Below are 15,352 nucleotides of genomic sequence, written 5' to 3'. Positions count from 1 at the left end.
CGAACTTCAGCTCTAGAGCTGAAGTTTTTGTTTTTGTAACTGGCGAACTTCAGTTCTAAAGCTGAAGTTTTCTATTTTTGGGGAGGAAGATTGACCTTTCAAATTCCATATTTTAAGTACGGAGATGACTTCATTGATTTATTCTGGATCAGCAGTGTTTAATTTTCTTAAACGCTCAGAGTTAGCAGCCAACCTCAGTTGGAAAGACCTTCATCTCCACTCTTGGTTTATACAATTTCTGATCTGAAGAAATTGATATGACATGAACATTGATATCATATATATGGTTGTATTTATCAACTTCTACAACGATAAGTTCTAAAAACAGCTGGCTGTATTAGCTATGATGTGTGAAGGACAAGTTGCTGCGGCAATGTTTGTTTTTTCAGTTCTAATGTTTTTGATAGAAATCTCTGGAGTAAAGACTAAAAATTAGATATGGTGGAATACAGAGATCTAAGAATCTGGAATAGCTAGTTCAATGGAGGAAGCTTAATTATGATGGCTATGGCGTCATTTCTTTTTGTAGGGGAGAGAACAAGATGATAAATACAACCATACAGAAGGAGAGATATTGTTACATCAATGTTAAGTTCAAGAGAGATATGGAGATCACTGGGAGAATGAGGAGGAGAAAGGGGGCTGAAGTTGTTTAAAAAGTGGGTACAAGTTAAAAGTTTTTAAAAAATGGGTATAGGTTGTGGCGAACAAATAGGGCGCTCCGTGCAATTTTTACTTATTTGATCCAGTTGACGACTTGACGTACATGAAGAGTTTAATTGGATGTAAAAATTTGGGATTATAATTATCTTCGATGATGAAACATGCTAATAGCTGTCACAAATTGTAGGGAGAATGTTTATTTTACTAGTAATAATATTGCTACTCCTTTCGTTTCAAATTAGATGATGTCTTTCTTTTTTAGTCTGTTCCAAAATAAATGACACATTTCTAAATTTGAAAATAATTTAATTTTAAACTCTTTATTTTACCCTTAATGGGAAGTTTTTTAACCACACAAATATCATGACCTCACAAAGCTTTTACCCCTTAAGCTTTTAAAATCACAAGTTTCAAAAGTCTTTTCTTTTTCTTAAACTCTGTATCGAGTCAAACTATCTTCATCTAAATTGAAAGAGAGAGAGAGAGTATTACTTTATATATTGATCTAAGACTTGCTGTTTTATAAGAGAAAAGGAAATATTGCAAGTACTAATAGTCTCAATCGAGAAATTTTATTGTGTGCCTCACATAACTGACATTAGTTGTGTGAGATTACTTTTACTCTCACAAATTTGTGGACCTCAATATTATACTTATGGTTTCACAAAAATCTGGATCCACAAAAAAAATACTTCCTCCGTTCCAGTTTATGTGAATCTATTTTTCTTTTGGTCCATTTCAAAAAGAGTGATCCCTTTCTAAATTCGGAAATAATTTAGCTTGAACTTCCAATTCTATCCTTAATGAGAAGCTTTTATAACCACACAAATACACCTTTTTGACTTGTTCAAGACCACAAATTCTAAAAATTTTCGTTTTTTTCTTAAACTTCGTGCTCAGTCAAATAAGTTGACATAAATTGGAACGGAGGTAATAGCTAATAGAAGTATATAAGTTAGATGAGATACAAAATAAAATTTTCCGTGCGTTTTCATTTTTGCTAAAAGGAGAAGCGAGATCTCTTTATCCAGAAAAATCCAGAGTTCCCAAGTCTCCTTCCACTCCCCCTCCCCCTGAAACTTGGTGATCAGTAGATAAAAGCGGTAAGATGATGTTATCACAGGCCAAAGTAAAGTGGGTGCCTTGTGCATTTTCTTCTCAAATGTCATCTTTCCCAAGCCCCCCTCAGATTCTCCATCATTCCGTATCTCTGCCTTGAACCCCAAAAGAAATCGTGGCGTTTTTGCGGAAGAAACCTCAGCTGATGCTTCTGCCCCCTCAGCTCTCCTTCAGAAAGAGGTCTTTTCCTCCGAAATTGCTTGGCATTGTTTGAACGGACACAGATTAGGAAAAGATGATGACTTTTGAAATCATAAAGTTATTTCTGCATAATTCACCTTATATATCCTTGTACCAAACAATTTGTTTTTTTAACCAGTTGGACCTTCAACAACTTATGTCTATGGCAAAATGTGAATGTAAAAATAAACTTATTTCTAAATTAAAAAATGTGCCGATTCTGAGGGGACAGAATAAACGCTGTACATATGTATGTATCTATAAGTAGTATAATCTAGTATGATTCATTTTGCGGCTCTTAGTATTGTTGTTATAACTGATACAATCTGTAGGATGTACATAAACTCGGGGTGGTGGTGAAGCCAATGGAGAAACCTAGTATAGTGTTGAAGTTTATTTGGATGGACAAGAACATTGGAATTGCGCTGGACCAGGTAATTCCTGGTCATGGTACAGTTCCTGTGAGCCCTTATTATTTCTGGCCTAGAAAAGATGCTTGGGAGGAGCTTAAAGTCTTGCTGGATAGTAAGCCCTGGATATCCCAGAAGCAGATGATCATTCTCCTTAACCAGGCCACTGATATCATCAATTTGTGGCAACAGAGTGGTGGTGATTTAGCGTAAGCTGTCATCGAGCAAGATTTATCTTGCTGCCACTGAATGTCATAATTCTGTTTGTTGTAACTTATTTCACTTAAAAAGGTTAGTACCTATTAAAAAAATTCACTTAAAATGTTAGTCAATTCTTGTAGATTTCCTCAATTCTTTTCATATTATGAATTGCAATTTAGACCTTGTAATTGATGATGTTACAGAGTTTTTGTAATCCCAAGATGATTTCTTTTTTCCTATGTGGTTACTGCTGGTGTTAATTCTACTTCATGAAGATTAATATGAAACGCACAAGGATAAATTTATAGTACTAATTTACAAATTTGGCTGTAACCGTTGTTGCTGATTATATTAGTGATAACATATAAGAGTACCTGTTGCCTCCTGTAACTTTTTGTTTTGCTTTTTATTAGGGTTCTGTTTTGGTGTAAGTAGTGTGGTCACCTATTGGTGATAGGGTTCTTTTATAGTTATACTGGCTGTTTTGTAAGCTGAATGTGGTCGATGCTTGTTTCAGAACTTTTGAAATTTGCTCTTTTTCAATTAATATTACTGACTGATTCAGTTTTAAAATTTAACTTCATCAAAAAGGAAGGAAGAAGAGTATCTCTTGGCCATTTTTCAGGTGCAATTACATCTTCTATTTACAATCAGCATTAGTAAAATCAGCGAGCCTTAGACTTGTATTCACTATTCACCAAGTACTTGTAATATGTTGCTTAGATCTTAAATGAAAAAACTGTTTGCGCGAAACATCTAATTGTGAATCTTGCTTCTGTTCTTTTGGATTTCATTATGATCTATTTCCTACATGAGATCCTCATTTGAGGAACTCTTACAAACTTAACTAATAACAAACTTGGTGTAATCCCATAAGTGGGGTCTGTGCAGGGTAGTGTGTACGCAAACCTTACTCCTACTTTCATGATGTTACTTATCTGATTGGAGAAAATCTAATTGCATTTTCTTTATCCAAAACTTGCTATTTGATTCACTTATGTTCCAATTGATTGTAATCATTGTGTAATACTCTCATGTTAAGAAGGATAACTAGACGTCAATTCTGATGCGCCAAACAATTAGAATAAACAAAAGATGAGAATGTAATAAAGGTATTATCTCAACTCTAAACTCTGCAGAACGAATGTGATTGTTTACTGATCTATATCTAAAGTATGTCTGTCTGCATATATACATACTCTGCATAAATCATCTGCAGAAATGATCTGGTTTCGATTAGTACTACAGATCCTCCCCCCCCCCCCCCCAAAAAAAAAAAAAAAAAAAAGCAAGTTCCGATCCTAAGAACAACAATATGAAGAAAGCTTGGCGCTCAATGTAGCACCAATGAATAAGTTGGAGCTAGTAGTTCATCCCTGAATAGCTTCTGTCACATGAAGCTGCTCTATTGATGCTTTCCTAGGAACTTGTCTGATGATGCTTTTTTCTTTCTGGGCCCTGTGGCATCTCTTCACGACTCTGTCCCTACTGAAAATGTATGGTTGCATGATTGCAAAGATGCTTGCCAGTCAACCATGCCTTAATCCTTGCTCTTATTAGGCTTGGATAAATCCAAACAATTCTTGGTAGTAGTGCTGCTGCTGCATTAGCTGCTGATAGAGAAGCATCAGGCATTTCATACTATCTGACTATCCTCCAATAGGATCACTGAAGCTGCTTCTGTGCCTCCCTCTTCATCTATAATAGTAAGAAATGTCAGGCCCTTTGAAGTTTCAATCAGAAGTAGTGATTGTCATTAAAGTAGTTTTTAAAATAAAAAAGTACCTTGAGCACATTCCTCCTTGCTGTTAACCTTAACCTCGATTATGATATCTGAAGTCTCTTCATCCTCTGCACACAGAGTGACACCACAATGGGCTGCAATATCATTAAGCATATTCCTTCTTTTCCCTGATCCTGTGTGACGTTTTGATAGCTTGGGTATCATCTGGAGAAATGTCATGATCAGATTAGTTTGAGAAGTCAATCTCCTTTAGATTTTAGGGGCAGGGGGATAAAGTGCACATCATTCAGCTCCTACCTTAGGATGCACGCTACAATTATTTCTTAAATCAACACATTGAGCCGCAAATTCATTCCCATATCTTGAGGTGAAAATCTCTCGAAGTTCATGCAGCTCTGGGAATTCTCCCCATCTTGAAGCTGCAAAAATCAAGCTTGAGATTGCCTCTGCAAGCTCCTCAGGACATTCCCTGTTTAAACATTGGCGGGTACATCGTCAAGCATTGGACAAAAGGAGGTAGGATTCTTTTTGTGGATAGCCATCTAAGAGAGGCCTAATCTAGTTATAGATTTCGTTAAGATACGCGAAGAACTCACCCTTTAGTTTTTATCAGCACCCTTTTGTCTATTAGGAGATGGCAGTAGATTTCCATCATTGCAAGTGCATCTAGAGTGTTCTGTTCCTTGATAACATGTTCGACCTGTTAAGTAAAAATGATCAGAAGTTGAATTGCTTGAGAGGGAGAAGACGAGGGAGTAGGGTATATCATTGGAACCTACCCGATGAAGGGCATCTTCTTGGCGACCAAGATGGAGTAGCTGGATAACATCAGAATGGGCGAGTGAGCACCTAACTTGGTGTTGATTTCTGAGAATGGCAATCCTTGAGATGGCAAGGTTAGCGAGAGTAGTAACTCTTGATGCCTTGAATTTTCTTCCAAAAAGTCCCATGTTTCTTCTTTGTATGAAGCTCTTGAGATAGGCTGTTGCTTAGTAGGAGATGGAGTGAGATCTTGTTTTATATATAAGCGAGCACGCACACATGCAAATTGAAGTAGTCTTATTTAGGAGAAGCAGCTGTTGTGGACAAGTTGATTTCTTATTTCCCTTTGTTTGATAACGTGTTAGACTCTATTATTCCAACCTTTGAAGTTGTCAACAACATTGTTCAATTCATGGATGATCGACGGCTGTCGTGGAACATGTCATTTTCCATTGTTACAAATACTTTAATTCGATAGTCTTTCCATTTGATAAACTAAAACTACTACGTATTAAAGAACAGGCGAGTGCTAGAAACTAGAAAGACCTGGCAGCCTTTTTACACTTTTTCCTGTTTATTTTTTGATAAAGACGTTTTCATGTTTATTAACTAGTCCAACAGCTATTTCGTGCTGGCTTGTTCAGCATGATTGGTATCGTTCTTTTTTCAACTTTTCACTTTTCCAGTTACATTTTTCTTTCTTCACTCTGAAAATGAATGTTCTAGAAAATTATTTTATGATAAGAACCATGTAAAAAGCAACCAATGCGACTGAAAAATCTAACCAGGTATCTAAAATTTCGAATGCACAGCCTTTTATTTAATGGTGTCTTCTTTTTCCACTGGAGTGGCCATTAAACAGGAAAATATTGGTCTGTGTTGCATGATATACGTTTAAGATTAAACTTGCAACCATTCACTTTAGATACACATTACTAAAAGTTTAAAGTGAGATATGTTGGTTTCAATAGTTTCGGTCAAACTTTTAAGCAATAAAATTTGAGGTGACGGGAAGAAAGTGGATGTAACAACATTTCCACTTTGTGAAAAGCAACAGAAGACCACACGAGATAAAAAAGGACCACAATAATGCCACTTTCCGTGGAGACCAACTTCTCTTCCATAATAGTTCTTTGATTAAGAGGTTGAGAAAAACAAAGAGATTTGATTGTTAAAACAGAGATGCTCTTGTTATCTCACCATATTCTATAAACGAGAACATTCTTTTTCGTTTAACGTTTATACATTTGGTTGGATAGTTAAGAAAAAGGAGTAAATAGTAATTTAACAATCATCCTCTAATCTAGGAATTTTTACATTCCTATACACTATATGAAACTATATTACTCTCCCTACTCAAGTTTTACTATAATTACATTTTATATACCCAATTACCATTTATGTACATTTTAAGGGAATTAATGATAATAATTAATGTTCTAAAATTATTTCAACGTATCTTCCACTCCCCCACGTTTCTCTCTCCATCCTACCCCCCTCCCCCACGTATCTTTCACCCATCCACGATTCCACTATTGACAACCATTAAAAAGCTTTGAAGCTTTGAATTTGAATTTGGGTTTTCAAAAAATATTATTTGTTTGAATTGGATGTTGTTGCAAAGAATTGAGAATTCTCTTTACGTCTCTCTCTATCTCTCAATTCCTAATTTCAGTAATGTAAAGCAAAGGAAAAGAGAGCAGCAATTCCACCATTGATAACCATTAAAAAACTTTGAAGCTTTGAATTCGAATTTTGGTTTTCAAAAATCATTATTTGCTTGGATTGGGTATTGTTGCAAACAATTGGGAATATGGTTTGGAGTTTATATCTCAATTTTGAGGGGTTTTGGTGAAAATTAGACTTGATTTTTGCTGAATTTCAGATTGAAACTCGAAGAAGAAGAAGAGGAAGAAGACATGCAACAACAACAACAACATCCCAGTATAATCCCACAAGTGGGGTCTGGGGAGGGTAATATGTATGCAGACCTTACCCCTACCCCGAGGGGCAGAGAGGTTGTTTCCAGGAGACCCTCGGCTCAAGAGAGCAACAAGAGACAATATATTAGTACTATCAATAGGCTCATAATAAAACATATAATACATAACATAAAATAAAAATAACAACAATATAAGAAATATAGGAAATACGAAAATGATGGAGAAAAGGATGTAAGGTATACTAATATCCAACAGATATAGCGCTGCATCAGTAGCTGATCAGTAGCATCCTAAGACTAACTCCTAAATGGTTAGTCTCACTCTAGTGCGCTGTATTAATATTCACAAACTACTCTCTAACCTACAACCTTAATGCTCGACCTCCACACTTCCCTGTCAAGGGTCATGTCCTCGGAAATCCTAAGTCGTGTCATGTCCTGCCTGATCACCTCCCCCCAATACTTCTTAGGCCTCCCTCTACCTCTCCTCGTGCCCACCACCGCCAGTCGCTCACACCTCCTCACTGGTGCATCAATGCTCCTCCTCTGAATGTGCCCGAACCATCTGAGTCTTGCTTCCCGCATCTTGTCCTCCATGGGGGCCACGCCCACCTTCTCTCGAATATCTTCATTCCTAATCTTGTCCATCCTTGTATGCCCGCACATCCACCTCAGCATCCTCATCTCTGCTATTTTCATCTTCTCGATGTGTGAATTTTTAACCGGCCAATATTCGGTCCCATACAACATAGCAGACCTAACCACTGCTCTATAAAACTTACCTTTTAGTAATGGTGGCACTTTCTTGTCACACAAGACTCCCGTTGCTAAGAGGAGAAGACATGATATACATTATATTTACGAAATTGTAGTAAAATTGTAGAAAATTTGTATTTTGTTGTTTATATATTTTTATTTTATTTATTTAACTATTGTATGAAAGTTGAACAACATTGATAAAAATTATATTTAAGTTGTATGATATTGTAGTTATATATAACTGAGTAGAAATAATGTATGAAAATTGTAGATAAGTTGTATAATATATAATTAGTTGTATGAAATTTGTTTTTACTATGTATAAATCAGATACAAAATATACAAAAGACATATTGTATAAAATTTGTATTTAAGTTGTATGTTATTGTAGTTGTATTTAACTGGTTAGAAATAATGTGTGAAAGTTGTAGATGCCAAACATCCAAAAGGAAGAAGGCGCAAATTAAAGAGGAAATGCAGAAAGAAAGAAAGAAAGAAAGAGAAGTGGTGACACTGCAAAGCTAAATGTCACAAGATGTCTTATCCATTTCCCCTTCACTCAAACTACTGCTCACTTAATTAATAAAGTGCCCAAATTCAGGAAAAAAAAAAATACTCCCTACAAACAAGCAACACTCCTTATGTCCAATCTATTTTCATGAGGTTTGTTATTTTTACTTCTTTATGTTTCCAGAGTGTTTGAAATTTCTTGCAAATGAATAAGACAAGAATTAATTTGTTGGTCTTTTACTGATTGAATATGATTCTGCATTTGTATTGTATATGTGCCCTTCATTTTAGCTTAGAGCATTCTAAACTTTGGTTCTCTGGGTGCAACTGGAAAAAAAGAAAAGATATTGCCAATGATGCTATTTTTAGATGCTTGTGCATGTTTAGCTTTGTAAAGGTGCAATTTCAATGTTGAAAAAGAAAACTGAAGTAAGTTTTGGCCAAAGATACTTTTAACATTTTCTGTACACTTTGGCCACAGTGATCTCTTTTGATTCGGTGCTGTCTTCCCACTTCACTACCTATTATATACAAGTTTTAGCTTTTAAGGTGGGATGTATATATTTTATAAACAAAACTTGTATAGGTAGGGTAATTTACTAAACATGAACATTGAGGGTAATAAAGTTTCTAATAACGTATAGGAATGAAAAAATCCCATATCTACCAATGTTTTTCTCCTTTCACTTTAGTACGATATGAATTCTATCTGTTTAAGGGGAACGAATTGTCGTACACTTTCCTTGCCCCAAAAGTACTAATAATAGTATTGTGGTCTCATGTGCAGCCATTAGTCAAGTAGCTACCAGCATTTGAGACAAGGGATATTTTTCCTCTACAAGGGACATTCTGTAAATTAAACACAAAAGACACCGAGGTAAGGCGAGAGCGGATTTGGCAACTGGGTGGCCGTAACTAGCCTCCAAAATGGGGAAAAAGTACCTAATCTAACTTGAGGAATGAGGAGAGAGCTTGAGGGCACGATTTTACTGATATAATAAGATCCATTATACAAAAGGGTCAGAGTATCCAAGGTTTGCCACTGGGAATGAGGAAATAAAATGTACTCCATATGGCAAGATATATTAGTCACAGATTTAAAATGAATAGAAGAAAAACAACGTATAATGGAAACTGTAACAGGTCAAATACCACCCAGTTCAATCCATGTCATTCGTCAAACTCATGCATGTGATCTAATAGATAGTTTGCAGCCAGCTCCTCATTTTTGTTGCACGCAAAGTATACTTCCAATACTAAAGCTCGATCAAACCCCATAGCTTCAAGCTGCCAAAATAATATCACCAACCGTAATAGACATTAGACAATACAAGAAATTTATATTAGCTGACAATATATCTTGCCTAGCTTGGTCAATCAGCATTTTCAGCTATCAAAGTAAAAATATTCACATTAAAACATCAATAATTGTAAATGCAATCTTTCTCAGAATGATAGTGAGATAATTCAAAACCCAACTCTCAATATGGCCTAGTGTTACGTCAAAACATTTGCAACAGTGACTTAACCATTTAAGTTCCCCGTGACATTTTACCCCTTCTAGAATCTATTATGAAATACAGTCTACCATTGACGACTTTATTTGATGCAAGCTAAAGGATAACTAAATAACTTACACGTTCAATAGCCTCACGCTCTTCAGGTGTAACAGTCACCGCTTGTGATATTGCTCCTGCCATCTGCCCTAGCGCATTCCTTGATACACCATATAGTGAGAAAATCAGTCTTGCATACATGCTCAAGATGGTAAAGAAAGGATCTAGAATAGATTGACTCAGACACATATAGAACCAGCTCTTAAATGCAGAAAAACAGTTTAGGCGGGTAATAACAAACGTTCTCACCCCTCCCCTTCAACAGGTTCATTGATGAGGCGCAGAAAGTCAGGTTGATGCTCTTGAATAAGCCGCATCAAATGCGGATTTTGCTTACCCAACTCCTGGAGCATAGGCTGCAGATAAACAAATGTCATGGTTCTATCAAGTCTGAAAGTACTTGGAGCAAACAAACAATTAGTCATAGCATGTATAATCCAATACCTGCAAGATTTGTGGATTGGCTTGAACCATTGTTCGAAGGGCCTGAAACTGTTAATGGAGAAGGATATAAAATTATGCTTTCAAATTTATATAATCTATTTTGGAGAAAGTGTATAACCTACCTGTGGACTATTGCGTAGAAAATCCAAATTTCCAGAACCGGCATTTGAGCCCACATTTGGGAGACCCTGATTGGGTAAATGTAAATTTAGGATAAGGCCAGAATGAACACTAAGCAAGCAAATTTAACCTTCCAGGTATACTTACTACCTGAGGAAACAGATCCAAAGGATTAGCATTTGGCCCACTTGAAGGAACTGCAGGTTGTGAAGCCTCTTGCGCTGAAGGGTTTACAGCCTGTCCACTGGCAGTAGCAGCGGCTGTAGGGGCAACAGGTGGAATTTCGGCTTGTTCAGGAACACCCTGAAAGAAAATCATGTGTTTTCAGGATAAGTTAAAGATGCAACCACAGAAAGTAAAGGAACATAGCAGTGTACACCTTAATAAGACAACAAACAAGGACCATATAAGATATTTTCTTACTTCATTTAGTAGTCCCATTTCCTAATCATAACAGGTTTAAATGGATATTAAGCCCTAGGAATGAATAAACTAGAAAGGCAATGCAATACACAAAGTGTAAGAGTGTATGTTTTGGATGACCTAGAAAGAAATGCAACAGATGGGCATTTGAGGAGCAGGAAAAATTCAATGCTACACAGTAAGAACATTATGCTATTTTTTGTATATGCTTGGAGTACACAGCAAACCCATGTTTATTTTATATAGATGATTGGATAGGATTTTAGAAGCTGTTTTTGTATCGTGAACTCTCTCTTGGATACAGCTTGTAAATCGGGGCTTTCCCCGTTCGTAATAAAAGATACTCCCTGTAATTTCAATTTATGTATCTCTTCATTTTAGGATGTTCCAAAATGTTTTGATGCTTTTCCATTTCTATCCATCTTTCACAACTTCCATGAATTCAACACAATTCGATATGATTTTTGGTTATTTTTCGCAATATTTTACCTAACAGTCTATTAGTTTCATCAATTGTGACTAATAAACTACCTAAGTCAAAATGAGTATCTTAAACTCCATGCCAAATCAAACACCGTTAAATAAATTGAAAGCGGGGATAACTCATCAATCAAAAAGTAATGCATAAAATAAAGAAACAGGAGGGAAGGTTCTCTCCAAGGTCAAGAAGGTGAATCAATCTGCATCACTCTCACATTAACCAGACAAATGGATTCATCATTTTAACCAATTAAATGAGAAATTGCAGAAGAAAAATATCCTCAATTGTTTGGAAGACAAACCAGGGAAAGAGAAGGATAACATAGAGAGAGAAGGAAGGTGGTCATGCAGAAGGAGAAGAAAATCAACACTAGACTACATGATACACAAATACTCTTGCACAGCCAACTGCCGCATAAATTTGAGTTTACCACATAGAAAATCCGACCAGAAATGAGGTGTAAGAGAATGAACACGGAGAAAGATCTCAAAAGCAAAGTTAGCCGCAGACTCACAGAATACAAGTAGTCAACAGCTCTCTCTGGATTGTTATATGCTGCACGTAAAGCACGCACAACTGTCTCCCTATCCCAACTTCCACCACCCATATCAAGAATGTGTTGAACTGTGGCCTCCAACTTACTTCCAGCAACAAGGTTTGATGCTGCTTGGTCATACACATCTGTTACAGTACTGTTTGAAAGAATGGAGTAATACTCAAATAAAGACAAATTAGTTACATAGTAAATTCGAGCATAATTAAAAGGGATGTCCCTAAACCAAGCATGTCATATGTATTCACCTAGCATCACCAGGCACAGGGGCAGGAGCAAACTCAGAAGCAGATTGTGGACTGCAAAGCAAACAAATCTTAAAACTAAACCAACAAAAGGGAAAAGAAATTTCAAGTACAACCTACCAGTGACGAAATCAAAGATGTCAGGAAGAGAAACTTACGGTGCAGCACTTGCAACGAGAGCTTGAGGTGCTGTTATTGTCTGTCTAGCTTGGGCTTGCCCAGTGGAACTAGCTGGTTGTGCCTAGTCAAACAGTTGTTATCAGCTCAAGTGTTTTAAAAAGCGATCGCTTCGTCGCCTTAAGCGAGAAGCGACAGGCCTTTGATTTTTTGAAGCTGAGGCGACTCGACCAGCAAAAGCGATCACTTCAGGTGTTGAAGCGAGAAGCGACGCAGAAGCGAGAAGCGACGCAGAAGCGAGAAGCGCAAAAACCAATTGCTTCGGTCAACAAGGGTCAATTTTTGTTTTAAAAAAAAAAAATTGGGTCTTTTTTTATTATACAAAACATAGACCCCAACAAACCGAAGAAATTTCTTCTCTTCTTCCCTTCCATCGACCTCACTACCCCTTCTAGGGTTCCATCCAGCAGCCTACAGTCCAGGTAATTTCTTCTTTTTTTCTTTTTTCTTCTCCTTTTTTTCTCTTCTTTCTTCTTCTTCCCGTGCGTCTGCTCGCTGCTAGGGCAGGCACGTTTTTTTCTTCTTCTTTTTTCCTTTTATTCTTTTTATTTAGCCTTTATTTATTATAGTAATTTTTATGTGTATTTCAGTTTATAACATTAATTTTATTTATATATATATTTCATTATATCTTTTTTTTCCTTTTTTCCCCTTTTATTCTTCGTATTTAGCCTTTATTTATTAATTTTTATATGTATTTCAGTTTATAAAGTTAGTTATTTTCAGTTTATTTCATTATATTTGCTTTTCTTGTATCTTAATAGGGATTAAAAATGTCTCAAAATTCGAAAGAGAAAGATCCGGCTTGGCGCTATGGCAATAAAGTTAATGAGAAGAATAGTACAAATGTTATATGCAAGTTTTATATTATGTTTTTTTAAGAATTGCGCATGCACTTTGCTTCGCGCTTCGCTTTTGAAGCGAGGCGAGTCCCATTCGCTTTTTTGCGCTTCTCGCTCTCAAAAACACTGATCAGCTCTCAAAATCTAGATTGACAAAACCATCTTTCAACTGCTTAAATAAAATATTGTTACACTTGCAGTGCTACACAGCAATGGCATGTGAATCGACACTCTATAAGTTATGTTGCAAGCGAAGAGAAACTTAAGAAGGTAATTAAGCTCTTACCGTATCTGAAGGAGCTGCCGGAGAAGATGAGGTTCCAGTTGATGAGGCCTTATTCTACAATAACCATGAAAATATGGGCAATACCAGCATCAGCCAACAAAACAAAAGACATATTCACACAGCTCATAGAAGAACTGCCCTTCCAATTTCAAGCCCCTCCCCCTAAACTTTTCTCAAGTCAAGCTAAACAATAGAAGAGCCTATTGCTCAGCACATGCTTGTAACTGCACAGTTGATACCTTGGAAAGCATAATGACCACGAAACTATTTTCAGCAACTTTGTTTTCCTCGAGCGTTGTACTGTCCTTGAGTACTTTACCCTGATGAATAAGCATCTGTTGTGCAGCGGGGTAGACATCTTGTCCCTGAACTGATTCTATATTTCTCTTCACATCCACAACCTGAATAATTAGCCATCTTGGTCACCGGCTTATGCAAAGGAAAAGGCAGGGGAGGGGAAGAGGGGAAAGGAGGGAACATTACCAGAGAAATGATACATAATGCAACACTAAAACTAATAGTAGGATTAATACATTTATATTCAAACGCATATCCCCTATTTCAACTAAGTATGATATGGCCGCATGACATGCCTGATCAGGCAACTTGACATAAGAAGTCTTAAAACCAAAACACCTATATCCACAACCACTGTCTCCGGCAAAGATAAAAAGCCTAAGTAATTCAGATAACCTCCCCCCCCCCCCCCCCCCAAAAAAAAAAAAAAAAAAAAAGATAAACTATATCGAAGCTCGCACCTCTTGAACAAAACCACAACTTGAAGCACTTTTTGCAACCCAACTATCATGGAACTAGTCCAATTACCGTGGCCATTATGCAAAATGGTAAAGGGAACATTTTAAACAACACCAGCAACAAGTAATTGATCGTCAAGTACTGCAATATTTGCAGTACAACAATTAAAAACTACTGAGAAGTAAACAATTATTTGCGGAATACCAAATTCTTTAAGCAGTCACATAAGCATTACCCAAAAAAAAAAGGTTAAGCAGCATTCACATGTATACTAAAGTGGTTCCCTAAAACCACATGAACTGCAACTAAAAACCCTAAGCAGATTACAATGCTGCTAGAGCTAATTAATTGACGGTCACATTAGATTGCACAAAAATAAACATATTCGAACAGCGTATACGATATAAAATAAGAGAAAAAGGTTGATATTTACGGTGTCTTCCGGTTTCACTTCGATCTCAAAGTGAGTGCCTTTCAAAGTCTTCACAAAAATCTTCATCTTCAAACTACTGTACCCGTTCCTCTACTTTTTTTTTTAACCGGCACGTGCAACTTCAGGCTTCCGGCCGTCGCCGGCGGAACGTCTGCAGAGAGAAGAAAATCTGAAGTCGGAGTCGCAGTGAAAACCGCAGCGGACTTCTCTGTCGTGCTTTTATATAGCCGATGGAAAGGCAATTATTTGGTGAGCGCCCAGACCTGACAGCTCATATTTGGCCAAAATATGATGCCATATGGAATGCAGCTTCCGCCAGTTCACAGTATCTTCAGTTTACTGTTATCCGCAGTATCCATAGACTATAATCTACTAATTTGACAAAAAGATCCAAAACAATAAAAATAAAAATAAAATAAAATAAAATAAAAAAGTCTTTTAATTAAATTTAAAATTTGTAGAGTGCTTTATTTTAATCACTTCATTTTTAAAATGCTTCTATACTGTTAACGAATGTCTCGTGTTGCAACACTGTGATTAATTTTCTTAGGAAAGAATTATATCCCATGTCACTTGGCCCAACAGCCTAACTGAAAATCGCCCGAGTTTGAAGTCCTTGCGTTGTTTGGCCGGGGTTGTGCATAACCTAAAAGAATCTTTTCATCATTTAGCCCATTATTAGATAC

At 36.6% G+C, this 15,352-nt stretch overlaps 2 protein-coding genes and 1 long non-coding RNA gene across 3 annotated transcripts; 1 reads left to right on the top strand and 2 right to left on the bottom strand.

Moving 5' to 3' along the window:
• The first annotated feature begins 1,583 nt into the window (after positions 1–1,583).
• On the top strand, positions 1,584–2,812 carry LOC107785011 (uncharacterized). The gene is made up of 2 exons (XR_001647796.2): positions 1,584–1,962; positions 2,295–2,812. It is a non-coding gene; the product is annotated as an uncharacterized LOC107785011 (long non-coding RNA).
• Positions 2,813–3,707: 895 nt separating this feature from the next.
• LOC107785010 (uncharacterized) lies at positions 3,708–5,372 on the bottom strand. Its single transcript, XM_016606225.2, has 5 exons — positions 5,097–5,372; positions 4,914–5,017; positions 4,615–4,786; positions 4,359–4,521; positions 3,708–4,271 (listed from the first exon to the last, which is right to left on the bottom strand). Exons 1-5 carry the CDS (start codon positions 5,265–5,267, stop codon positions 4,210–4,212), a joined length of 672 nt encoding a protein of 223 aa, XP_016461711.1. The 5' UTR covers positions 5,268–5,372; the 3' UTR covers positions 3,708–4,209.
• Positions 5,373–9,262: 3,890 nt separating this feature from the next.
• Positions 9,263–15,037, bottom strand: LOC107785012 (ubiquitin receptor RAD23d). The gene is made up of 12 exons (XM_075249891.1): positions 14,667–15,037; positions 13,717–13,878; positions 13,478–13,531; positions 12,331–12,413; positions 12,176–12,226; positions 11,889–12,066; positions 10,621–10,773; positions 10,473–10,538; positions 10,351–10,398; positions 10,156–10,262; positions 9,928–10,006; positions 9,263–9,577 (listed from the first exon to the last, which is right to left on the bottom strand). The coding sequence occupies exons 1-12, from the start codon at positions 14,730–14,732 to the stop codon at positions 9,461–9,463; spliced, it is 1,164 nt and encodes a 387-aa protein (XP_075105992.1). The 5' UTR covers positions 14,733–15,037; the 3' UTR covers positions 9,263–9,460.
• Between the last annotated feature and the right edge of the window lie 315 nt (positions 15,038–15,352).

This window comes from Nicotiana tabacum, chromosome 3 (genome assembly GCF_000715075.1).
Source record: "Nicotiana tabacum cultivar K326 chromosome 3, ASM71507v2, whole genome shotgun sequence".
NCBI lineage: Eukaryota > Viridiplantae > Streptophyta > Magnoliopsida > Solanales > Solanaceae > Nicotiana > Nicotiana tabacum.
Note: the sequence above shows the minus strand (reverse complement) of the source record. Positions and strands in the feature narration are given on the sequence as shown.

Bases quoted from the DNA above. Each gene is read 5' to 3' on its own strand.
- LOC107785010 (XM_016606225.2), bottom strand. From the start codon at position 5,267: ATGGGACTTTTTGGAAGAAAATTCAAGGCATCAAGAGTTACTACTCTC. The intron at 5,018-5,096 runs GTAGGTTCCAAT...TTTACTTAACAG, and splicing joins AAGAAGATGCCCTTCATCGG to GTCGAACATGTTATCAAGGA. The intron at 4,272-4,358 runs GTACTTTTTTAT...TTACTATTATAG, and splicing joins CAAGGAGGAATGTGCTCAAG to ATGAAGAGGGAGGCACAGAA.
- LOC107785012 (XM_075249891.1), bottom strand. From the start codon at position 14,732: ATGAAGATTTTTGTGAAGACTTTGAAAGGCACTCACTTTGAGATCGAA. The intron at 13,879-14,666 runs GTAAATATCAAC...CTAATTATTCAG, and splicing joins AAGTGAAACCGGAAGACACC to GTTGTGGATGTGAAGAGAAA. The intron at 13,532-13,716 runs GTATCAACTGTG...TGGTTATTGTAG, and splicing joins TGGTCATTATGCTTTCCAAG to AATAAGGCCTCATCAACTGG.